The 25,615-nt window shown below is 51.3% G+C and overlaps 2 protein-coding genes and 1 long non-coding RNA gene across 3 annotated transcripts in view; 2 read left to right on the forward strand and 1 right to left on the reverse strand.

Moving 5' to 3' along the window:
- The window catches only part of KIF9 (kinesin family member 9), a 32,020-nt gene extending 26,866 nt beyond the window's left edge, over positions 1–5,154 (forward strand). The window contains exons 19-21 of the mRNA XM_071734516.1: positions 426–541; positions 3,661–3,765; positions 4,950–5,154. Of these exons, the coding sequence (XP_071590617.1) occupies positions 426–541; positions 3,661–3,765; positions 4,950–5,039 (311 nt within the window). The 3' untranslated portion in view covers positions 5,040–5,154. The remainder of the gene's footprint in view (positions 1–425; positions 542–3,660; positions 3,766–4,949) is intronic.
- LOC139791956 (uncharacterized) lies at positions 4,857–6,265 on the reverse strand. Its single transcript, XR_011724106.1, has 2 exons — positions 5,868–6,265; positions 4,857–5,111 (listed from the first exon to the last, which is right to left on the reverse strand). It is a non-coding gene; the product is annotated as an uncharacterized lncRNA (long non-coding RNA).
- An 806-nt stretch (positions 6,266–7,071) lies between these two features.
- Positions 7,072–25,615, forward strand: part of SETD2 (SET domain containing 2, histone lysine methyltransferase) — a 72,355-nt gene continuing 53,811 nt past the window's right edge. The window contains exons 1-2 of the mRNA XM_071734502.1: positions 7,072–7,345; positions 22,506–22,521. Coding sequence (XP_071590603.1) covers positions 7,308–7,345; positions 22,506–22,521 — 54 coding nt within the window. The 5' untranslated portion in view covers positions 7,072–7,307. The remainder of the gene's footprint in view (positions 7,346–22,505; positions 22,522–25,615) is intronic.

The following is a 25,615-nucleotide window of genomic DNA, read 5'->3' on the forward strand; positions in this document are numbered from 1 at the left end:
GGAGCCTTCGGAATGGAAATCTGAGTCCCAAATCTGCTGTCCCTTCCCAATGGTCAGCTCCAGCTGGATGTCCCCGTGTCCCCTGGATGCAGAGGCAATGCCATCTCATGGCCAGCCACATCCTGGGCTCCACAAGCCCAGGGGACTGTCCCCAGGGCCAACCACCACGTCCCAACCACCTCCCAGGCAGGCAGGGCAGGCAGCAGCACATCTCAGCGTGGTCACTATTGGCTGATAATGCCCTGACCTCCTTGTGTAACCTTTCCAAGAGATGGAAACCCAAGAGCTTGGAGCTCTGAGGTCCCATCTGAGAGGTGAGGAGCACTGAGGTCCTGCCCAACCCACAGGCAAGGAGCCAGAAGCTGCCCAGCCATGATTTTTGGGTCATCACAGCCCTGGTTATTCTCCTTCTCTTTGCTTTGCAGAGTTTGAGGTGTGGTACAGTGAGTCCTTCCTTATCCCCCAGGATGTGCAGGAAGCTCTGAAGCCCAGTGGCAGCATCAGGCCTGGAATGATTCCCATCAACAGAGTCATGTGCCTGGTGAGTTGGTCCTGAGAGCTCTGCTCTGAGCCCCAGGGGTGGCATGGCACTGAGAATCACAGAATGGGCTGGGTTGGAAGGGACCACTTTCTCTTGTCCACTCCTCCCCAAAGGAGGTTTCAGGTGGGACCTTTTTACTCTTTCTGGAGGGTAAAATGTTCCTCAGAGCTGAGCAGTGTCCCTGGTTCTGCAGCCCATTCCCAGCTGTAACTATAAACACCCAGAGTTATCAGTCCCAGAGCAGCCACTGACTGAGAAACTTGCTGTTCATTTCAGCAGTGCAGCTCCTGACAAGAGACTGAGCTGAAAGCAAAAGGACAAGACAGAAAATCCCCTTTATCCTGGCCCAAACCAGGACAAGGATGAAAAAAGAGGAATGACCCCCCAAAATCCTCCCCAAACTGAAGGCCGAGCCTCTAACTCCTCCTGTTATGAATATTAAAAGCAGGTGTTGCAATCTCATGAATATTTGTGATCATAGAGTCACAGAATGGGCTGGGTTGGAAGGGACCTCAGAGCTCATCAAGTCCAACCCTTGCTCCACTCCCCCCGTGGTTCCCAGCCCATGGCACTGAGTGCCACATCCAGGCTCTTTTGAAATATCTCCAGGGATGGAGAATCCACCCCTTCCCTGGGCAGCCCATTCCAATGCCTGAGCACCCTCTCTGGAAAGAATTTCTTCCTAATATCCAACCTAAACCTCCCCTGGCGGAGCTAAAGCTCTGCCAGGGGAGGTTTAGGTTGGATATTAGGAAAAAATTCTTAAGATCATGGCTTCTTGTCTTACTGATACCTGCCTGGGAGCAGAGCCCGACCCCCCCCTGGCTCCAACCTCCTTTCAGGGAGTTGGAGAGAGTGATGAGGTCTCCCCTGAGCCTCCTCTTCTCCAGCCTCAACACCCCCAGCTCCCTCAGCCCTTCCTCACAGGACTTGTGCTGGATCCCTTCCCAGCCTCCTTGCTCTTCTCTGGACCTGCTCCAGCACCTCAATCTCCTTCCTGAGCTGAGGGGCCCAGAACTGGACACAGGACTCAAGCTGTGGCCTCCCCAGGGCTGAGCACAGGGGCAGAATCCCTTCCCTGGACCTGCTGGCCACGCTCTTCCTGAGCCAGCCCAGGATGCCATTGGCCTTCTTGGCCACCTGGGCACACTGCTGCCTCCTCTTCAGCTTCCTGGCAATCCAGACTCCCAGCTCCCTTTCTGCCACTCTGTGCCCAGCCTGGAGCTCCCCATGGGGCACAAGAGGGAGGAGGAGGAGGAGGAGGAAGAGGAAGCCAGGGCAGCTCTGTCCCTTTCACTGAGCAGAGGGGTTGGTGTTGGGATGCAGAGCCTCTGGAGCTGCAGCTGGATTTCACCTTAGCTTTTGCCACCAGGAGGCTGAAAGAAGGACAGAGATTCCAGTGCCATCTCCTGACTGTCAGCCAGCAGGCAAAGTGCCCAGAGGTGCCAGGGGCACTTGGGAGCTTTTGTTTCCACTGAGGTCTGAGGTTTACAGCTCAGCTGTTGTCTCTGGTGTTGTGGCAACTGGGACTCAGCCAGCTCTCTGTTCACAAACCCCCACGTTGGGGTAGCAGGGCTCTTGTCTCACTCCTGACAAAGCACATTTCTCTTCAGCTCCTCATTTCCCAGATTCTGCTCTGCACTGGGCTCCTCTGGAGCCATCCCAGGCTTTGCCTGTCACTGCTGAACACCAGACACAAACCCCTCCTGCTCTTTGGGAGGGAGGAGGTGGCACTGCTTCCATTCTGACACCAGGGAGTGATGATAGGAGGGAGACCCCACCCTGGCTGTGAGGGAGAATCAGATCTCAGCTATCTGTACCTTTGTAAATAGCAAACAGGGTGCCCAGGTGGCCAAGGTGGCCACCAGCATCCTGGCTGGGACCAGCACTGGGGTGGGCAGCAGGAGCAGGGCAGGGAGCATCCCCTGTGCTGGGCACTGCTGAGGCTGCACCCCCAATCCTGGGGTCAGTTCTGGGGCAGATAAGAGACATGGAGGGTCTGGAGAGTGTGCAGAGAAGGGAATGGAGGTGGGGAAGGGTCTGGAGCACAAGGAGAAGGTCTGGAGAGCATGGAGGAGGGGCTGGAGAAGATGGAGAAGGGTCTGGAGAAGTTGTGAGGAGCAGCTGAGGGCCCTGGGGGTGTTGATCCTGGAGCAGAGGAGGCTGAGGGGAGACCTTAGAGCACCTTCCAGTGCCTGAAGGGGCTCCAGGAAAGCTGGGGAGGGACTTGGGACAAGGGCCTGGAGGGATGGGAGCCTGCGAGGGGGAAGGGTTTGGAGCTGGGAGAGGGGAGATGGAGAGGAGATCTTGGGCAGGGAGGGAGGGAGAAATTGTTTGGGGTGAGGGTGCTGAGCCCCTGGGTGCCCAGGTTGCCCAAGGAAGCTGTGGCTGCCCCATCCCTGGCAGTGTTGAAGGTTGGATGGGGCTTGGAGCACCCTGGGCTGGGGAAGGGGTCCCTGACCATGGCAGTTTTAATGAGATGATCTGGAAAGGTCCCTTCCAAGCCAAACCATTCCATGATTCTGTGACTTTTCCCTGGAGGCTCCTTTCCTATTCAGATCATTTCCCTTTCCCAGAGCTCACTAACCCCTTTCTCCAGGCTGTGCACCTTTTGCTCTTGTTTTGCCTGCCTTTGCCCAGCTGCCTTTTGTCACACCAGAATTTCACTGTCACCTTCTCCAGGCTCCTCCTGAACCCCTCCCTGAGGTGACCTCTTGGAGCCACCCTCAAATGTGCCATGAAAACATTAAACACCAGCTGGTATCTTAAAAAATCCAACTTCCATTCCACCCGTGCTCCTCGTTCCTTCCAGACAAATCCCTGGAGCAGTGTGGGATGGACATTGGGTATCTCAGAGGGGGGGAAGCCCAGAACTCCTTCAAGCTGTGACATTAAGGAGGAGGGAGAGTGTCCTGGGGGATATTATGGGCTGAGCAGGGCCAGGAGAAGTCAGCTGAGGGAACCCCCTTTGGGTTTTTGCAGCTGGAGGTGGATTTTGCCCAAAGTTCTCCTCAAATCTGCTCACCTAAGGAGTGGGAAGGGGGAACCTCTGAGTCCTGAGGTTTGGATCAAAGCATCAGGTGTCCCCCGTGCCTCCAGCTCTGTCTTTCTGCTGCCAGGAGGAAGATGATCAGGAGAGGTACAGGAGGATGCAGGAGGCAGCACTGCCCCACAGCCCAGCTTCTGTCCCCTTCTACAGGGCAAAAATGAAGATTGACCAAAAGGTAAAACCTCAGCTGGGGCCCCCTCTGTGCTGGCTGAGCAGTTTTGCTCCTGCTGCTGGGAGGGTGAAGGATTCTCCTGGGAATGCTTTGGTTCTGCAGCACAACAAAGCTCTCTGGAAGGTTCTTTGTCTCTGGAGGATGTAAAAACCTCAGCCTGGGTTGGGCTTCTGCTGAAACCCAAGCTCAGCACTTCTCACTTCTTCTCTTGGGCTCCCCATGAGATGCTGCCAAGGCTCAGCCGGACCTCAGAAAGGGGGTTTGTGCCTGAAAGGGCCTCACAAACATCTCATTCAACACTTTAAAGGAAAATATCTCAAAACCAGCCCCCCAGTGCTTGGGAGGAGAATTTCCCAGGACTTCTCATGCCCCCCTGTGAGCTTGTTGGGATCTGCCAGCAGTAGAGTGATGCTGGAGCACTCAGCACTGCTGAGGCTGCACCCCCAATCCTGGGGTCAGATCTGGGTCAGAAAAGAGACATTGAGGGTCTGGAGAGTGTGCAGAGAAGGGAATGGAGGTGGGGAAGGGTCTGGAGCACAAGGAGAAGGTCTGGAGAGCATGGAGGAGGGGCTGGAGAAGATGGAGAAGGGTCTGGAGAAGTTGTGAGGAGCAGCTGAGGGCCCTGGGGGTGTTGATCCTGGAGCAGAGGAGGCTGAGGGGAGACCTTGTGGCTCTCTGCAACCCCCTGAGAGGAGGTTGGAGCCAGGGGGGGTCGGGCTCTGCTCCCAAGGAACAAGGGATGGGACAAGAGGAACTTTGGGCACAACTCAAGTGGTGCCAGGGGAGGTTTAGGTTGGAGCTGGGGAAGAATTTCTCCCTGGAAAGGGTTGTCAGGGCCTGGCCCAGGCTGCCCAGGGCAGGGCTGGAGTCCCCATCATCCCTGGAGGGGTTTCAGAGAAACCCCTGGGGATGTGGGGATGAGGGACATGGGATGGGGGTGGCCCTGGCAGTGCTGGAGCAACCATTGGGCTGCATGATCTTAAAGATCTTTTCCAACCCAAACGTTTCTGTGCTTCTGAGATAAGGACAGCGTTTTCCAGCATTACCTGGAAAGGTTGGGAAGGTGACTTTTTAAATTTTTTTTTTTCTTACTGTTTTATTTTTCAGGAAGAAAGCTTTTACAGGTGACAATTCTACTCTGAAAACTGAGCTCCCAGTAACAATCCTCTGTTCCTTTCTGTTGCCAGCACTCATACACCAGAACCATGCTGTCTCTCCAGCAGATGCAGAAGAAACATGGGAAGAAGCAGCCCCTCTCCTTCCTGCAGGTTGGGTAGCAGACCCAGGCCCAGCCTGAAACCTGGCACTTGCTCCATGCTGTCACCTCAGGAGGTGCCTCCTGTTCATGTCTGGAACAGATGAATCAAAAATAAACAGTAGGGAAAAACCAAACCACCCAACTTTAGTGCTGCTGAAGTCACAGACAGCTTTGTGTTGGAAGGGGCCTTAAAGCTGACCCAGTGCCCCCCCTGCCATGGTCAGGGACCCCTCCCCCAGCCCAGGGGGCTCCAAGCCCCATCCAACCTTCAACACTGCCAGGGATGGGGCAGCCACAGCTTCCTTGGGCAACCTGGGCACCCAGGGGCTCAGCACCCTCACCCCAAACAATTTCTCCCTCCCTCCCTGCCCAAGATCTCCTCTCCATCTCCCCTCTCCCAGCTCCAAACCCTTCCCCCTCGCAGGCTCCCATCCCTCCAGGCCCTTGTCCCAAGTCCCTCCCCAGCTTTCCTGGAGCCCCTTCAGGACCTGGAAGGTGCTCTAAGGTCTCCCCATGGGATCCTTCTCTTCTCCAGCCTCAACACCCCCAACTCTCTCAGCCTGGCTCCAGAGCAGAGCTGCTCCAGCCCTCCCAGCAGCTCCAGGGCCTCCTCTGCACTGGCTCCAACAGCTCCGTGTCCTTCTGCTGCTGGGGACCCCAGAGCTGGACCCAGCTTTACCCCAGGGGGGTCTCCCCAGAGGGGAGCAGAGGGGGACAATCCCCTCCCTGGCCCTGCTGCTCACACAGCTCAGCACAGGGGGGGTTTGATGGCTCCTGGGGAGCTTCTCCCCCCCAGCACCCCCAGGTCCTTCTCCTCAGGGATGCTCTCCATCCAGTCCCCACCCACCATGGATCTGTTGCCCCCCCATGTGCAGGACTTTGTTCTTGCCCTTGTGAAACTCCACCAGGTTCTCCTGGTCCCAGTTCTCCAGGTTCTCCAGGTCCCTCTGGATGCTCTCCCCTCTGCTGGGCAGCACTGGTGGTGTCAGCCATGGGGACCTCAGTGCTCCGTGGGGGCATGGAGGGGACACAGTGCCTGGGATGTGATCCCAGGGATGTCCTGGGAGTGATCCCAGGGCTGCTGGAGATTCTGGGGGAGATCCTGGGATTGTCCTGGGGTGCCAGTGACCCCCAAGTGCTGAAAATCCTGGAGGTGTTGGTGTCCTGTGGTCTCAGTGTCTGAGTGATCCCAGGGGTGATCCCAGTGGTGTTGGTGATCCTGGGGTTTGATCTGGGATCCCAGGGGTGCTGATGTACTGGGATCTAGGGTGCTGCCAGGGTATGGGAGATCCCAACAGTGCTGTTGATCCCAGATTTCTGGGATGCTGGTGTCCTGGGGGAGATCCTGGTGTGCCATGGATGAGCCCAGCAGTGCTGGTGATCCCTTCGTTGATCCTGGTGATCCCAGTGAGATCCTGGTGTGGTCCCAATCATCCCAGGGATCTCCTGGTGATCCAGTGCCTCATCCCAGTGAGATGCCAGGGATCCCTGTGGCTGATTCCAGTGCAGTCCCAGTGATCCCAGTGAGAGTCTGGTGTGGTCCCAGCGATCCCGGGGAGCTCCTGGTGATCCAGTGGCTGATTCCAGTGCAGTCCCCGTGTTCCAGGGAGCTCCTGGTGATCCCAGAGATGATCCTGGTGCAGTCCCAGTTTTCCAGGGAGCTCCTGGTGATCCTGTGGTGAAGGCGGGGCTCTTGTGACCGATCCCGGAGTGACCCGGGGGATCCAGTGACCCATCCCAGAGTGACACGGGGGATCCAGTGACCGATCCCGGGGTGACCCGGGGGATCCAGTGACCGATCCCGGGGGATCCCGGGGCCGATCCCGCCGCGGTCCCGGTGTCCGCCGTGACCCCCGGGGCCTCTCCCGCTCTCCGTTCCCGCTCCCGCCGATCCCGCAGCCGCCGCCTCCGTCTCCCCGGGGCTCTCCGGGGCCGATCCGGGGAGGAGGGGAGCGGCCCCGGCAGCCTCGGCGCGGCGGCGCGGCGGGGAGGAGCTCGGGCGGCCGGGGCGGACTCGGCGTCGGGCGGGCGGGCAGGGCCGGGCCGGGCCGGGTCGGGTCGGGTCGGGCAGGGCAGGGCAGGGCAGGGCGCGGATGGCGGGGCCCCGCCGGTGGCCGCTGCAGCGCGGGTCCCGCCGGAGGATGTGAGGAGGAGGAGGAGGAGGCGGCGGCGGAGCCCCCGCCGGGCTCGGAGGGCGGATTGGGCCTCCCCCGCGGCGCGGTGCGGTGCGGCCCGGCCCTGCCCGCCCGAGGGGCCGCGCCTGCCCCCGACCAGCGCCCGCCCGACCATGGGGGACTTCTACGACCCGGAGCACCCCACCCCGGAGTAAGCGCGGGCCGACACCCCGGTCTCCCCCTTCCCCTTCCCTCCCTGCCCCGACGCGGCCTAAAGGCCTTCCCGGGGGCTCGGCCGAGCCGCCCCCACGCCGAACCGCCCGCCCGCCCCGCGGGGGAACCGCCGGGCGCGGAGCCGGGGTTAGGGCGGGGGGAACCGGGCCGCCGCCCCCTGCCCCTTCCCTCCTTCCCCCGGGGCGCGGCGAGCGAGCGGGAGGGGTAGGCCGCGCATCCCCGGCCTTGCGTGAGCGCCGCGGCCGGGCGCCGGCGGGGGGAGGCCGGGCAGCGCGGGGCGGAGGGGGAAAGGAGCGGAGTGGCCGAGGGGTAGCGGGGGTCTGGCCCTGCCCGGAGTCCCGGGCTTGGCGGGGACTGCCAGAGGGGGAGGCCGGGCGGTGAGTGCGGACGTGTCCCGGGCAGGCACCCCGGGGGTTGGTATTTTTGTTTTTTCCTCATAACTATTAGAATAATTATTGTTTATTGTTATTATTAATGCTTGTTTTCTTCCCCCCGCTGCCTGGAGGAGTTACGGCGTCCCCGCTTTTTATTTAATTTCCTCCTCCCCCCCCCAGCCCCTGCCCTGACCCCATTTTCTGACAGGAGGAGGGGGGAGCAGCCTCATGGCCGGGGAGCTCCTCTTCTCCTCTCTGCTCGGGGGATTTTCGCCCTCCTGGACATCACCACGCCGGGGCCACCAGCTTTAGGTCTTCCCCTAAAGCCTTCAGTTCCTGTTGGTAGCAGTGGGGGTTTCTTCAAAGCCCCCAACCCGTTCCCCCCCTCCCTCCAAACCCTTCCTTTTCTCCTTGGTGGTTCTGAAAGCTGCTTTGACGTTTTTGGAAGGATTTGGGTGGAAGGAGGTGGACACCCGGTGTGGAGCAGCTCAGTGCCGTGGTCAGTTTGGAGCCCAAGCTGAAAAATGGTGTTTTTTTGGTTATGTTTTTTTTTTGGGGGGGGGGGAGCAGGACAACAGAGCAAACCTTTTTTTGTTTGTTAACACTACAGAGTTCTGCCTGTGCCCACCCGGAGATCTCTTGCAGCTTGAAGCAGTGCCTGAGCCTTCTAAAATGAGGGAGAGATGAAGGATTTTTAGCCTTGAACCCAGGTTGTGTTGAGCTTTTCAGCCAGGGATGGGCTGACCCTGGAGCAACCCCCACACCTCATTTACCTCAGCTCAACAGCCCCATCCTCAGCCCCCCTCCAGGTTCAGGTTGTCCACCCAGAGAGTTTCAGCCTCATTTAGATATTTCACCTCTTTTTTCTTTTTGAGGTTATCCTGTCCTGGGGTGGGGGCTGAGTTGGGTTTTGGTGTCAAAGCAAGTGTTTTGGTGTCAAAGCAAGTGTTTTGGTTGTCTCCAGCTTCACCAACCTTGAGCTTCTTGGCCTGGTTGAGCTTGGAGAGGAGAGTTAAAACCAAACTGTGGTGGTTGCAGGATGTTTGCTGCCACCAAACCTGTTGGTTGTCCCCTGCCTGCTGGGGTGAAGAGGGACCTGTGTGGTTTGTAGGGTTTGTAGGTGGTTGTCTTGGTGTTGTGCTGTTGGGGAAGGTTGATCAGAGCCCAGTGGGTTGTCAGGCTTGGCCTGGGCTGTCCTGGGAGTTGTTCACAGGATGATTTGGGTCAGAAGGGACCCTTCTTGGGTCAGAAGGGACCTCTCCAGGCTTTGGGCAGGGAGGTTTCCAGTTGGTGATGTTGCTCAAAGCCCAGCTGGAGCTCCAGCTCTTCCACTCCTGGAGCATCATTGTTGCTGAGGTGCAGCTCCAAGCTGGCTGTAGGAGGGGGGAGTCAGGGAGGTGACCTGAGCAGGTGCTGATGGCATCTACCAGAGTTTTCCTACTGGCAAAGAAGCTCCAGGCAGTTTTCACCTGCTTGATTGCTCTCTGTGTCCTCCTCAGGTTCTTAAGAACTTCAGCCCCCAGCCCAGGCAGCTTCCCTCACCCCTTTGGGTGGCCAGAGTGGGGCTCAGGGTGGTCCCTGAGCTCAGAGCCACCCCCAAGCTCCACCTGAGCTCTGCAGCTTCTCCCTGGAGCTGCCCAGAGCCAAGCTGGGTGTTTGGATCTGGTGCTGGGAGCAGAAGGAATTCACCTCTTGGTGCTGACAGCAGAGCTGTGGTGGTGCAGCTGCTGCAGCCCAGCTTGGGCTTGAGTTGGAGAAGACACCAAGAGGTCCCCAGGTGCTCTGAGCCTCTCAGACAAGTGACACCTGATGGGGTCACTGCATGGGGGTCCTCAGGACTTCTCATCCTCACCTGCTGGTGGTGGTGGAAACCAAAGGTGCTGCACTTGCACAGCTCCACCTGAAATCCATCCCTCTGCTGCAGGATGAGCTCCCCAGCCTGCCTTTAATTCCATGCTGGGGGAAGAGGGTCCTCCTCCCACCCCACAGCTCCCCAGGCTGCTGGTGACATGGGATGGGGACAGGTGGGTGCTGGGGGTGGGGTTTGGGGCCAATGCATTTCAGCACCCCAGGGGTTTTATTACTCTGATTGGTCTGAAACTTCAGGTTTTTGGTCGTGGCTCCCACTGTGGGGTTCTTAAGGTGTGTTCCAGCTGGGAACCATCAGTGCTGGTGTCACCTGGGGACTTTGTGTGCTTCCTGCAGACCCCTGGGTGCTCCTTTTCTGCTTTTCTCCAGGGAAGACAAAGGGTAACATCAGTGCCCTTGGCACAAGCTCCTGGCAAGTGTCAGATACCCCAAACTGTGTCCTGGAGCACATGGTTCTGATCCATTGAGAGGTTCTGATCCTGGCAGGGGACAGTTTTACACCTGTGCTTGCCTTCCAGAATTCTCTTTCTGCCTCCAGGGATGTGGCAGGAGACCTTCACCTTCTGGCTTGGCTGGCCAGGATGTTATCAGACAAACTTCTCACTGGGGTTTATTATTTTTTTACATCATTTTAGGCCAGGTCCCAGCTGGACCTCAACTGCCTGCAGTTGGTGGTTTGCAGGGGAGATGAATCAAATGAAGCTGAGAATCTCCAGGCTGGGCTTCTCCAGGAAGGAGACACAGACTCAGGGCAGTGCTGCCTCTTCTGCCCTTCTCTTTTCTCTTTTCCTTTCACTCCTCTGGCCCAGTTCTCTTCAAAACAAAGCCTGAAGCTTGTGGCTTTGCTCATGGAGCAGTCATCTCCTCCCAGGTTTTTGGTCCCCAACTTTGGCTCTTTTATCATCGTTGGGTTTGGAGGGAGGGGAACCCCTTGGCCTGGCTTCTCCCCTGGATTCTTGTGCAGATTCCACCCACCACTGGTGGTCCAGAAAGGTGGTGTGGAGCAGGCCTTCTGTGATGACTTTTAGGGGAAATTAAGAAAGGGAGGTAAAAAAAGAGAGATTCCATAGTTTGGCTTCAAGTGCTTGAGGTCCATGTGGTTTCTATCAGCTCAGGTACCTACACATCAGAAAACCCAGGAGCTGGCTGAGTGTGAGTGTGCTGGAAATCCTTTTTTCCTTCAGTTCATCCTTTTTTTCCCTCAGTTCATCCTTTTTTCCTTCAGTTCATCCTTTTTTCCTTCAGTTCATCCTTTTTTCCCTCAGTTCATCCTTTTTTCCTTCAGTTCATCCTTTTTTCCTTCAGTTCATCCTTTTTTCCCTCAGTTCATCCTTTTTTCCCTCAGTTCACCCTTTTTCCCTTCAGTTCACCTTTTTTTCCTTCAGTTCATCCTTTTTTTCCTTCAGTTCATCCTTTTTTCCTTCAGTTCATCCTTTTTTCCCTCAGTTCATCCTTTTTTCCCTCAGTTCATCCTTTTTTCCCTCAGTTCATCCTTTTTTCCCTCAGTTCATCCTTTTTTCCTTCAGTTCATCCTTTTTTCCTTCAGTTCATCCTTTTTTTCCTTCAGTTCATCCTTTATTCCCTTCAGTTCATCCTTTTTTCCCTCAGTTCATCCTTTTTTCCCTCAGTTCATCCTTTTTTCCTTCAGTTCATCCTTTTTTCCCTCGGTTCATCCTTTTTTCCTTCAGTTCATCCTTTTTTTCCCTTTATTTTCCCACATTTTGGTGTGTGGGTTGGTGGGAGGTGTGACTCAGGACAGGGAAAGTCGTGGCCTGGGGTCGGGTGTGCTCAAGGAGCTGGAGTCCTCAAGAAATCAGGAAGTTGGGCAGCTGGAGGGGAATCCAGGCAATGGATTTTGAGTTCCCTGAGCTTTTACTCACCCCAGACACCTGCTGGGATAATTATAGACTCAGAATGGTTTGGGTTGGAAGGGACCTCAAAGCTCACCCAGTGCCCCCCCTGCCATGGTCAGGGACCCCTCCCCCAGCCCAGGGGGCTCCAAGCCCCATCCAACCTTCAACACTGCCAGGGATGGGGCAGCCACAGCTTCCTTGGGCAACCTGGGCACCCAGGGGCTCAGCACCCTCACAGGGAAGAATTTCCTCCTAATATCTCAACTCAATCTCCTCTCTTCCACTTTGAAACTCTTCCCCCTCATCCTGTCACTCCAGGCCCTTGTAAATTGTCCCTCCTCAGCTTTTCTGTGGGCTCTTCAGGTACTGGAAGACTGCTCTAAGGTCTCCCCAGAGCCTCAGGTTTTTATCTAACACAGATGCTGAGGCCAATGTCTCACCACCCTCAAATTCAAGAATTCCTTCCCCATCTCCAACCTCAATCTCCCCTTTCTCTCCAAGTTTTAACCCATTTCCCTTCTCCTCTCCCTACCCCCCCGTGTCCAAAGCCCTCCCCCAGCTTCCTTGGAGCCCCTTCAGACACTGGAAGGTTGCTCTGAGGTCACCTCCTCTTCTCCAGAAGGCTGCAGACAGAACCACAGACTCCAGAAGAATTACAGACTCTGCAGTGAAGCCACGTGAGCAGACAGTGTAGAAACTCAGCTCACTTAAACCAGGTGATGGCTTAGAAAAAAAAAAGGCAGAGAAGCCCCTGGGTTTGGCAGGAAAAGGCTTTCAAGTGCTTCTCTTTATTACTTCTAATTTTCCCTCTGCAGTGGCTCCAAGTGGGGAGGTGACAGCCTCCCCTCCACATCCCCCCCTGCCAGGTCTGGTGATGTAATTCTAAATATAATTTGTTGGTGTGTATATTTAGATGGGGAGTGAGGCTTTATAAGCACCTATTTGGAAGAGACTTAGAAACAGGAGAATTAATAGGTTTGCTGGATGCATTCCACCTTTATCCCAATTAATAGACTGGCTGAGCTGTGTTATTTAGATAATTACTTCAAATGATGAAGGAGCTGAGCTGAGGAGGCTCTGGAGATGTTGCAGCTACACTTGGGTTTGGGTTTTCCTTGCCAGATCTGGTAGGGTTCATGGCAGCAAAAAAAAGAAAGAAAAGTTTTCAGAACTCAGCCAGGTGGCTCTGGCTTCTCTGGGTTTGGTAGGACACTCACTGGACAAAAAGGTAACAAACTCACAATTATTTTTTTTCTTGGCTTTTCCCCTGACTTTTCCCATTTATTTTTTTTTTTGTAAACTACCAGAAAAATGTTCCATCCCTTCAGCTGCTCCATTCTGGGATCCATCCCACAGGATGCCACCTCTCCCCCTCCTTTGAAACATCTCCCTGAAAACCCCAGGGCTGTGGTGGACCTGAAATTCAAGACAAACATGAATTTTGACCCAAAATACCAGCAGTGGAAGAAGGGGCATGGGGAAGGAGCTGGGCCCTCACTCAGCATCATTTTCAGGACCAAAACCAGAATTCCCACTGTTCCCATCATCATTCCAGAGCTTTTCCAGTTCCCATGGGATGATGTTGTCCTGGTGTCACCACTTTTCTGTCAGAAATGCCTCAGGGGAGGTTTGGAACCCAGGAATCAGCCACATGTTGTTCCAAACAAACAGAAGACACTGAATTTTTAATAATTATTTTTTGCCACCTGCAGCCCATCAGTGTTCAGCTCCAGAGCCTGGTTCTTGGAGTTCCTTTGCACAACTCCCTCCCATCTTGCACTTCTCTTGCAAATCAAGGTGGAAAAGAGGAGGAAAAGCGTTGAATTTATCTGCTCCTGTAGAAATTCTCCCTGCCTGGTGTCACCTCACCTTGTGTTTAGCATCACCACAGCAACCAGGGTGGCAGCAGGCTGCACCATTTTTTTACTCCTTAGCTCTGATTTCTTCTTGTCTTTTTAGGCTGGGTTTAAGCTCACTAAAATACTTTGATTTCAAGAGCTTGGACTCTTCAGGAATTATTTCCCTTCTTTCTCCTCATTTCTTTTTATCAAATTATCCTGTCCAGTTCTGGAGTCCCCAAGAGCAGAAGGACACAGAGCTCCTGGAAGGTGTCCAGAGCAGAGCCACTGAAATGCTCAGAGGGCTGAGCAGCTCCCTGGGAAGCCAGGCTGAGGGATTGGGGTTGTTCAGCCTGGAGAAGAGGAGGCTCCCAGGTGAGCTCAGAGCAACCTTCCAATATCTGAAGGGGCTCCAAGAAAGCTGGGGGAGGGCTTTGGACACGGGGGGGTAGGGAGAGGACAAGGGAAATGGGTTAAAACTTGGAGAGAAAGGGGAGATTGAGGTTGGAGATGGGGAAGGAATTCTTGAATTTGAGGGTGGGGAGACATTGGCCTCAGCATCTGTGTTAGATAAAAACCTGAGGCTCTGGGGAGACCTTAGAGCAGTCTTCCAGCACCTGAAGAGCCCACAGAAAAGCTGAGGAGGGACAATTTAGAAGGGCCTGGAGTGACAGGATGAGGGGGAAGAGTTTCAAAGTGGAGGAGAGGAGATTGAGTTGAGATATTAGGAGGAAATTCTTCCCTGTGAGGGTGCTGAGCCCCTGGGTGCCCAGGTTGCCCAAGGAAGCTGTGGCTGCCCCATCCCTGGCAGTGTTGAAGGTTGGATGGGGCTTGGAGCCCCCTGGGCTGGGGGAGGGGTCCCTGACCATGGCAGGGGGGGGAATGGGGGGGATTTAAGGTCCCTTCCAACCCAAACCAGTTTGGGGTTCTGTAATCCCTGGCTGTGGAAGTGCTGGGGGGTTCAGGAGGTGAAGGAGGGGTAGGAACTCCCCTGGTTTCAGCCAGGCCAGGAATTCACCAGGCAAGAAGCCACTTGCAGAAGATGCCACTTCCCCCATCCCTGGGGACCAAGTCCTTCCCCTCCTTGTCCCTGCCCTCCGAGGGAGGGGCTTTGCCTCGGTGGGGTTTTTTGTTTTCTCCCCTTTTTTTTATCAGCCAGAGCTGATTTCCCAGAGAAAATTCCCCAGCTCTCAGGGCAGGTGAAGCCTCAAATCTCTTCGTGTCCAGCAGAGCCAGGGAGGATGAGGAGGAGCAGCTGGTGGGCATGATCGTAAGTTAGCTCAGATATTTCTGATTATTGCTGTTTTATTTTAAAAACCCAGAATCCAGGCAGTTTCCAGGTCCCTGTTTTCAGCAGAGGAATGCAGTCACTCTCACTTGAGCTTTGGATTTCTGGGGAGCTGGGTGTAGCCATTTGCTTTTCACAAGGGTTGTCTCCTGCTTACCAAATAATCTTATTTTGTTTGGTTGTTTTTCTTAAACATCACCAGAAGTTTCCTTCTGCACACACCAAACTTTTCCTGTGCTTGGGCTGGGGATTTGCAGGGGGGGGGTTTAGCCTGGATGTGTACCTAAAAGCCACAAAAAACTGTTTTAGTTTTTAGGGAGAGTTAGGCTGGAGGTGTCTAGAGGTCCCTTCCAGCTCTGATAATTCTGTGAAATCTGTGAAAAAGTGACTTTGTGCTCTTGTTGCTTGGGTGTCTTGTGGTGGTGCATCCACTGAGACCAAAGCCTGGCAGATGGTTTAAAATCTCTGTTGCCTCAAGACTGTGGAAATAAATAAAGGTGGGATTGGGGATAAAGGGGGAGGGGGAGCAGTTTAAAAAAAAAAAAAGTTTGGAACAGGAAAAAACAAAAAAAGTGGTTGGGTTGTACACAGGCTGCTGCAGAGCTGGGAGCTGGAAGGAGGAAAATTTGAATTTTCCACTTTTTGGGTGTGTTAGAAATGGTTCAGTGAAGGTTGTGGAGGTGGTGACTCCAATCCTGAACTGGATGGTGGGTTTTGTTTTATTTTTTTTTGGTTTGTTCAGGGTTTGTTCAGGGGGTTTCTTTGTGCAGCTCTCATCCCTCCAGTGTTTCCCCAGGGGGTGAGGCCCATGTCAAAGCATCCTGCATCCCCCCCAGCTCCTGCTTTCCTGCTGGAAATCCAACCTCAGCACCACCCCCCCGGGGCATCCTCAGCCTTGGGTGGAGGGGGCTCAGGGCTCTTGCACCCATTTGAGGAGTTAATTGCATCACAGAGGGGAAAAAATGTTCCTGGTAAGGTGTGAAGCTTTGCCTTTTGTTCCAGCTGCAGGGAGGGCAGGAGAAGATTTTTAAAGCAGGGATTACCCCTCAAGTCTTCCCGTTGGAATTTCCCTCCATGGGAGGATGCTAACTCTGAGAGCTGCTGCTGGAATCTCTCCTTCCCTGCTCCTGGAAGCATCCCAAGGGGAACACCATAGCTCCTGACCTTTCCAACTGGATTTCTTCTTCAGGGGTGAGGAGGAAGAGGGGGCAGAGCAGGAGCTGGGTGCTGGGGGGGAGTTTAGGAATTCCTGGGCTGTTTTGCTTTTGCTAGAGAAGGGGACTGGAGATCTCTGGGTGTTGTTTTCTTCTTAATCTTCAGGCTTTTTTCCTGAAGCAGGAGATCCTGGCTTCACTAAACACCAGTGTTATCACCACAGAGATAACTAATTAATAATAAATGAAGCTCTGGCCAAACACCCCCCACACACATCTGAAGCTGTGGCTTTTTTCATGCTCCTCAGTGGCTCTTTTCTCTGACTCCTTTTCTTTTACAAGAGCAGCAGCACCACAAGCAAATTTCCTTTGAAAAATCATGATTTCCCCCTTTTATTTCTTCTGTTAATTTTTAGGATTTGCCTGGTGTGGGGTGGACCTGCCCCAGGAAGGGTCTGCAGGAGCTCCCAGGACCCAGAATTTAATTCCTACCTCGGGCTGGTGCTGCCAGAGAACAGACACCTATGGCTCATGCCTTTTATTTATTTTTTTTAAGCCTATATTTTCCCCAGCTGCAGAGAAGGGGGTGTAAATACTCCTGAGTGAGAAAAATGAATAGCTGTAAGTTTTCCATACTGTCCAGTCCCTGCTTGGTGGCTTTTCTCCAGCCCCATCAGAAATGAGACCTTCCTTGGGCTGGCCTGAAATGGGAGCTACAGCAGTTGAGTTTCTTAAATCCTCTTCATTCCTGCTGCTGGGATGCCTCATGTCCAGGGTTGGTTTTGATCTGAAAAGTGAATTTCAGAGGGTTGGATTAGGAGGGGAATGTTCACCTATGAACTGACTCCACACACCAGGAACCTAGAAATGCTCTGAAAAAAAAATTCCCTTCCTGGCCTAGGCTGTGCTGGGGGTCACTCAGCTTTCTGGAAATGAAAGGGGAAATGTTTATTTTCTCTCTCTGCTCAGCTGCTCCTTGTCCTGCTCTGTTCAGCCCTCTGCTCTTTCACTTTCAGCACAAGGTGCCTCTGACTTAGCCCTGCTTCAGTCTTAACACCTCCAGACCCAGAGAAAATGTTGCCTAAACCAGCAGATGGAGATTCAGGAAAGCAGGGGCTGGGGCAGCAGGGATAGGTGTGTGTTTCCAGCTACCTTGACCTCATTTTCCAGAGAGCTGGGTTTAGTTTAAAGCTTCTGTTTAACTAAGATGGTCGAGACTGTTAGTGATTGATTTTTTTTTTTTTTTGCCCTCCTGGCTGAGCTTTAGGCTTTCCTCTCTCCCTGGCAGTTTTGGGGGAAAGAGCTGGATTGTCCATTAACTTTCCTGCTTTTTTTTTTTGGTTTTCTTTTTCTGGTTGTACATTATCCAGTTGTGGTGCAGTACTTTTGGGATCAGGGACACATTTGGGTAATAAAAGCACAGAAGGTTTCACAGCATGCTAGCACAGTATTCAGTTGATGGCAGGGAACACTTCTCCCTTTTCCTATTTTATCTCAAGCCTTGTTTGTTTTTTTTTTTAATCTCTTTAATTTTTATTTAAATTCAGACCTGTATTTTATGGAATTGTTTGGTTTTGAGGGTGGCAGAACCTAAATGAGAGCAGCAGGGACTCAGCATCTGCATCACCTCCAACCCTGAGGTGCAGAAGCCTGGAGGTGCAGCCCTCTCCATCCCCAGCAGTGAGAAAATCTGCTGAGATATTTCTGCTCTCAGCTTTAGCATCTTTTGGATCTGCAAATTCCCACCTCAAGGTCTTGGAATTTCCTTCTGGTTTGCCCAGGGCTGGCTTGTGGGTGATGGGGGGGATGTGACAGGGGATCCATCAGCAGATCCCCAACCTTAGCAGCACATTTCTGGCTGACCTCAGCGAGGTGGAGGTTGGGATTTCCTCCGGGTTTGAGTGCTGAAGGGTTTGAATTTTTGTTGCCTTTCTTCAGAAAATAGGTGCTTGCAGATGGAGCTGTGCTAATGCCTGCACAATGCCCCATCAGCAGCTCAAAGCCAAAGGTGTGGTGAGTGGAAGGGGCTTTTGAGACTTCCAGGGTTGTTAAGCTTGCAGATCTTGAGATAAGAAAAGCTTTAGGCTTCCAGTAGTCTTTCTTAAATGAGACAATTAATTAAAAATAAAAATAATAATAAAAAAAAAAGACATTGAGGTGAGGCTCTTGGAGTTTTACCTTCATGCAGACCAACATTTCTCATGTAGACTTCAGGATTGCTATTGCTATTCTTTTTTTTTTTTTTTTTTTTTTTTTGAGTTTTTGAGTTTTGTTTGCTGTTTTTAGCAGGAGCAAAGCCTGCCTGTAGTTCAGGTTACAATGTGGATTACATCTGAAAAAGGAGAAGGAGGCTCATTCATGTCTGTTTAAAGCAGCTGGGAAATGCTGAAGCTGCTCAACCTGGGAATTAAAATACTGCTTTATTTAAGCCCCTGCCCAACCTGGGATGTTGCCTCGAGTGGGAAAGCTGAGGGAATATAAAACATGGTAAAAGAATGCTGTAGAAGGGCATCAATAAATTGATACAAAGAATTTTGGGTCCAGAGGCTTAAAGAACCACCACAGTACAAACACAAACTCCGTGGTGAAACGTGGGGATTTGGGGCTTTCTTAGAGCTGTGTGTTTGTGGGGTGACAGATCTGGCCCAGATGTGTCCTTAGTCCATCAGCTCTGCCTGGCAAAATTAAATGTCCTTTTAAATGTGTTACTTTAGGGGGCAGATTGATTTTTGTCTTTATTTTTTAATTAAATGTAGGGCTGTTGTAGGTAAAGATGAGATGATACGGTTCTCTGGCTGTGGATTTTGTGGGTTTTTTTTTTGGGTTTTTTTTTTTTTTTGGCTGCTTTTTAATTTTATTATTTATTATGTGTATATAATATATAAATATACATATAACCAATATAGGTATTTTTTATTTTAACCTCGTGTTTGTAGACTCTGAATTTTCTTTTGCTTTTTACCAAGCCCTCTCCCTTGACACTCACAGAACTGAGCCACCCAGTGCCTGATCCCAATGCTCATCTTCATTTTTCTCTACCTGCAGCTGGCCAGGTGCAGCCAGAGAGGGGGGAAAAATAAGAAATAAAATACTTTAAAGCTCTGGGGCTGGAAAAACCTCCGGGTTGGGTGTTGGGATGGATGTGCCCTGGTGGTGTGCTGGGGCTCCTGCTTGCCAGCTCCTTCCCCAGGCTGGTAATGTGGGGGGGATTTTATGTAACTTCAGACCTGGAGTGGGAGGAATTTGGCAAGAGCTTTTTGAGAGAGCACCAACGCCTTCACTCCTTTTGGAAATCTATTTTTATATCTGTATAACTATTTATTTTCACTAATTTTTTTTTTTTTTTTGAGCTGGGGCAAAGGAAGAGGCTGTGAACGGTGATGGGATCCATGACCTGAGCCAGATACCTCCTTGATGAAGGTTTTCCTGTGTGAGGGGCTCCTCTGGTGAGGTGGGATGATGAATTTCTGCTGCTTTAGCTGGTGATGGAGGGGTAATTCAGAAGAATGGCTTCTCCATCCAGTAAAAACTAAATTATTTATCTCAGTAGGGCTGGATGAGGTTCATTACCAGGAATGTCAGATCTGCTTCATTCTCACCTATACTTTATTTTAAGCAGCCAGTTTAAATTCATGCAACATCTTCTGTTTGGTTCCTTCTTGAGGGTTTTCTGTCTTTTAATGCTTTATGATTTCTCACTTGCCACCTTTGAAGCTGCTCAGATTTTATCCGTTTCCCCCCCAGGGCAGACAAGTCTCACTACCAGGTGGCTTCAGAGCAGCAAGATCCATCCCTTCCCTAACCCAGTTCCTTGTCTCCTGCAGGATGATCTCTGGGAGATAATTCTGAAGGATCTCAGTTAGCTTTTCCCCCTCCAGGATGTTCCAGCTTTCTTGCCTTCTTTGAGCAGCTCTTCCAAGGTGGGAGATGCTGATCCAGCCTGGCACCTCATGGGGGAGATGCCTGCAAGCTCAGATTCCTGGACTCATAAAGGTTGGAAAAGACCTCTAGGGCCATCAAGCCCACCCATCAACCCAACCCCACCAACCCATGTCCCCCAGCACCACCTCTACACATTTTTTTGAAGCCCTCCAGGGATGGGGACTCCACCACTGCCCTCAGCCTGTTCCATGCTCCACCACTCTTCCAGCAAAGAAATTATTCCTAATATCCCATTTGCTCTCCTCATATCCACTCTGCTTTAAGTAGGGTGTGACTGAGAGCTGGCCAGGACCATGCCATGATTCCTGCTGTTTTGCAGGCAACCCTGCTTGGAAGGGAAAGTTTTTTTCTTAGTTTTGGGATTGGGAGACCTTTACTTTTTGTGCAGCTCAGCTCAGTAATGGGTTTTAAGCAATGTTTCAGCAACAGGAGCAAAAATGGATTGTCAGGAGGGATTACTCACTTCACTTCCAAAGGATATTAATTATAAATAGGAAACTTCATTGCTTGCCTCCCAATATAGAGCTGCTTGAGTCTGTGTTCTATATAAATGAGATATATCTCTAGAATAATATCTATATAGTGTTCTCTAGAAAGAGTCAGGTACTTTTTTTTTTTGGTTACTTCTGTTTACTTTCTTTTCTTGTTTACTTTTTTTTTTTCTGGTTAAGGACCACCAGTTTTCTATCTGTTGGTTGTTACTCTGTGCTGTATGGTGACATAGCTGGTTAGGAGTGTCTGGAAAATCTTCACAGAATTGCTCAGGTTTGGTAAAAAACCCTTCGGGGTCTTCTGAGTTGATCGAAACTCAGTCAAGTGCAACGTCCACGTTGGGTCTGGGCTCTCCTGGACCTCAGTGCTGTTCTCCCCCCTGGTGTTGAACACTCAAAATAACTTGCCTGTCAACAAACACTTAAACTCCCACTTTTTTTTGTGATCCTAAGGGTGAAACCTCCTTCCAGGCATTAATTTGGAAGGGCTTGGAGGGCTTCTGACCTGCTCTGCGTCAGCGGTGTTGGGAATTCAGGGCTTGCTTGACCCCATTAAATCACACCCGTGCCCTCCTGTCCTCCACAGCTTGCTTAAACTCCTGGCTCATGTTTCCTCAGGGAAAACAAACTTTGTCCTTGCTGCTCTCAGGATGATTTAGAAGCTTTTAATCAGCTTTATCAATTGGACATCAGCCTTGGCAGAGGCAGCAGTGTGTTGCTGCTGGGGATTGCTCTTTCTGATGGGTTGCTCCCAGTTCTCTGTTGATGGTTTAAATGGGTAAACTGGGGGGGTTATTGCCTGGGTTACTCAGAAACGGAGAGTTTTGGCTTTCCTTTTCCAAAAACTGATAGTTCTCAATGAGCTGAGTTTCCAAGGGAAACCTCTGAATCTTTTCTGCTAGAAATCTCTCCCTGGGTCACCATGACAGTGCTGAGTTATGGTCTGAAAACCTGATTACATTTAAGAAAGGTCCAGTTGGAATCATAGAATCCCAGACTGTGAGGTGGGAAGGGACCTCCAGGCCCATCTGCTCCAACCCTTCTCATATTATTGTTGATCTGAGATGTCTCAGCACCCCTGGAGCTGAGACTTCCAACTTTCCCAAGTGGGGGAATCCACCCCTTCCCCTGGGAGACCATTCCAAGGTCTGACTGTCCTCAGGGGGAAAAATTTTCCTCTGGTGTCCACTGGGAATGTCCCCAGGAGCACCTTGTGCCCATTGCCCCTTGTCCTGTCCATGGGACTCCTTGGACACAGGGAGTCTCCAGCTGCTTTGGAGCCCCCTCTAAGCACTGAACATGGGCAGAAGGTCTCCCCTGAGCCTTCTCCTCTCAGGCCTGAACAAACCTAGGAAAAATCCAAGAAAGCATCCCTTGTGTCTTTTAAGATAAACAGGGAGAAGGTTTTCCATGTGGCAGTGTAAAGGTTGGAGCACTGGAGAGAATTTTTAGACTTCTGGTAGAAGAAATAACTCATCAAGCTGACTTCTTGGTTAAGGCACATGGGTAACTGATAAAATTTTGACATCTGCTGCTGTAGTTTCCTTCTGGGGGATGAGGACCTGGCTGAAACTCTCCCAGTTACTGGGCAGAACAAGAAGGGCTGTTGTGTTCTTGGTCCTTCTCCTTCCTTCTTTCCTGGTGGCATGAGAGTGAGGAGCTCAGGGAAGCAAAGTTGGGCTCTGCCTTTGGCTCAGTGTTGGTGGGTTGGGTTGGGATCACCCCAAAGGAGTTCCCCATCAAGCAGCTATCTGCTGAAACCCTCATTAATTAATTCCAAGCATCCTGGCAAGCAGCTGGGGCCACAGATCCACAGCAGGAGGTGGTCAAAAGTCTCTTAATTTCTGGCACTGAGAAGAGGCAGATCCTTTCACTGCTTCTGGGCTCCCAGGAGAATACTCAAACAGAAAGGAAACTGATTTCAGCTGCTTCCACCCCATTTTCAAGGTTTTTCTGGCTGCCTTGCTTCTGCTTCTCTTGAACATAGGGTCTGGCTGGGTTGCAGACCCTCAGACGACAACACCAGAGGTTTGCTCAGAAAAAAAAAAAGGTTTGCTCTGTTAGCCCTCTCAGAGGTCCTGGCAGAATTTTTGCTGCTGAAATTATGGAGCTTCAGAATGATGCTTCACCCTTCCGAGGTGGCTGGTGTGGCTGCTTGGGTGCTGGGAGACCTTGGTGGTCTTGTGGGGGGGTTGGTGTTCCCCTCAGCCCCTGGGTCCATCCTGTTTGCAGTGCCCAGGCTGTAATGTTACATTTATTATTCCTGCCTCATGCTTACACCTCCTTTTTTTCTTTCTTTTTCATGTTTTCTTGGCTGGGTTGCAACAGAGAAGAAGAAAATGAGGTGAGTAAAACTGATTCCTTTCTTGACATAGCTCCTGGGACATGAGTTAACCCAACCTGGGCAGTTGGACCTAGAGATTTTCTGGAGTCGAGGGAGGCTGAAGGTGCAGGTGAAACAAACTGATGGTAAATCCAGAAAAAAAAGGGAACCACCTTTAATTCCTCTTCTGCCATCTACACTGGGGGATGCAGTAGGGTAACAGTGCCCTGGAGTCATTCTGTGTGGGTTGGTGCTGCTTTCTGCACCACCAGAAGATGTTTTATTTATGAAAAATTAATGTTGCTAGAGCTGGCTCTTGTGAGTTTTAAGTGGAAAGGAGGAAAATTGGAGGGACTGGAGGAATTTATAAAATCCCAGGGTACAGGATAATAATTTTTGGTGCTGGATCTGCTCTGGGTGTGGTGGTGAACATCCTGAGTGTCCTCCCTGGACTGGAGAGCTGCAGGAGCACTGATGTTTCAACCACCTCCTCTCTTTCCTTCAGAGGCAGAGGGAGCTTCTGCCCCCCTTTTGCTTTCTGCAGAACACCCACGGCAAGGTTTTGGGGAAGGTTCCTTCTCTGTAAAACATGAAAGGAAGGAGAACTCCTACTAGAGAGCTCACACCAGTAATTGCTACCTATTAAATTTCAAAAGCCACCTGTGGAGTCTGTTTTGCTAATGATTGAGGGCATGTTTTGTTAAACTTGGTGTTATTTAAGAAAGAAAAAAATAATCCCTGGAAGGGTGAGCACGTGAGGGTGAAACATTTGTTCTGCAATGTGTCATCTCTGCTGAATAGAATGAAAAGGGGAGGAGCAGAAGCTTTGCAGCTCCTCTTTTTTTTTTTTCTTTAGCCTTCAGGTCCTGTGTTTTGTCTCAAGGGGGATGTATCCAAACCCCTTATTCACCTGTGAGCTCTCACCTTTCATCTCTGGAAGTTGGGAAGATTTTGATCAAAAACATTGGCACGTTTCCATAGTGGGAGTTTGGCAACCAAAATAACTCCACAGAAGTTCTAGCATGGAAGAAAGCTCTTGGAACGCTGGTGCAGGGTGCTAATTATTATTTTTAAACACATATATTTAATATATAATTAGTGTAACAGGTGAATCCAGTCGCTCAGAAGAATTTGGATTCAGATTTGTGGAGGCTCCTTCCCCTTGGCATCAGGGTGGGGTTGGAGATAGGAACCTGCTCCTCTTATTCTGCTCTTGTCCCAAGACCTACACACAGTCTGGGATAAAAAGGTGGGGATTTATGGTCATGTGGGGATGACAATTGACCCAGCACACCCAAAAAATAATATTCCCTTGTTCTTCAGGAGGCTGAGCCCAGCACCCTATAGGAGGGTGGTCTCAGTAGCATGCAGAACATAAAGGCTCCTACCAGAGGGGCTGGACACTTGATTTTGTCCTTTGTTCTTCCATGAATTATTTTTTATATGCTTGTGTGTCAGTCACCAGATCCCTTCTGATTTGTGGATTTTTTGGAGGACAGAGACAGTATTTTCAGCATGACTTTCTGGAGATGGTTGGGAGGCAGTCGTGGAGAGAGGAGCTGGGCAAGAAGTGTGGAAATCCTTTTTTTTTTTTTTTCAAGGTCCCTGAGGGTCATTTTAGCCATGGCATTTGTTTTGCAGCCCCCAGAAAATGGCCCCTGTAGAAATAACACCCATTTCAAAGGAGTACTTTCATTTTTTTGTGTACCTATTTTTTTTTTTTCCAGAATGCAGCTAATGACAATGAAATGCTCATGGTGCTGGGTTGGGTAGTCAAGATCACAACGTGGTTTTCACAACTGAGAGCAAAACCTGCTGTATTTCAGCTTTTTGAGGATCTTTTTGGATAGGTGATGTCCTGGGGGTGGGAATGGAACAGGATGGAGTTTCCATTCTACCACCAGTGTCTTATTTAATAATTTACTCTGGTGCCTTTAGCCTGAGCAGCTCTGCTTTGTTTTGCAAAGGTTAAAGGATAACAAAAGTATGTAATAATTCACTGTGGCTTGCAGGGGAGCCCTGCTGCTGCCAGAGGTGTGTTCAGGCAGCAGTGACTGGAGTAAAACCCAGCTCTGGATGGGTTTGCTGCTGCTAAAATGGAGTCAAAAATGGAGTAAATGGAGTCAAACTCCAATGCAGTTTGGGTTGATAAAAGCTGTGGCCAACAAAACCCTTTTACCACCCTGCCACAATGTCCAGCTTTAGGGGTAGGTGAGACCTGGGCTTAAAAATAGTTGAGAGATATGGCAGGACAGGTGAATAGATGGCTCTTTATGCTTTGAAAATTGATAATTTCAAGCTTGGGTAAATTCATCCCGTTAAGGTAAGAGGTTCCCATGGTGAAGGAGCTTTGTGGCTCTGAACTTGCTCAGTTTTCAAAGCCTGGGGTTCAGCACAGCAGCTTTTGGGGGAGATCCTGAGCTCTCAGGGTCCAAGAGGGGGATGACTTTTTGGCTCATCAGCATCAAAACCAAATGGATTTGGTGCTAGCAGGGTCCTCACTGCAAGGTGGTGAGTGAGGTGCTGGGCAGGAGACAGCAAAGATGCATGTGGAGTTCTTCATAGAATGAATTGGAAGAGACCTCTGAAGGTTGTTCTGGAGACAGAGTCATGAATGGGAATTCTTGGAGGTTGTCAAGACTACACCCAAGCCAAGAAACTTCTTTAGGAATTACCAACGGCTGCCAGGGTGTGAAACAACCTCTGTGGTTCTTGGTAATCTGATTTGTTCTGAAACCAGATCCATCCAAGTGTGGTGGTCTCCTTGGATGTGAAAACAAAGGCACCTGAAGCTTAAAAATTCAGGAAGTTTGGTAGCCTGGGACCACAGAAACCACACAAAGAAAGCTGTGCTGTCCCTTCAGTTAACTTTGTATGTTGAACCCTGCCTCTTTTAAAAAAAAGGACAATTAATGAAAAAAGGACTTTCAGTTTGGTCAGTTCAGAAGCCTCAGCCCAAACTGAAATGCTCCAAATTTTTGTTCCAAACTGGAAGTGAACAGTGAGTTGATCTTGTTTGAGAGAGAACTGGGTGTGGGAGGCAGCGTGGCTCTGCTGTCCCAACCTCCACCCCAAGGTGTCCATTCCTGGTTTGTGGTCACCAAAAATTCACCAG

The sequence above is a fragment of the Heliangelus exortis genome, chromosome 2, assembly GCF_036169615.1.
Source record: "Heliangelus exortis chromosome 2, bHelExo1.hap1, whole genome shotgun sequence".
NCBI lineage: Eukaryota > Metazoa > Chordata > Aves > Apodiformes > Trochilidae > Heliangelus > Heliangelus exortis.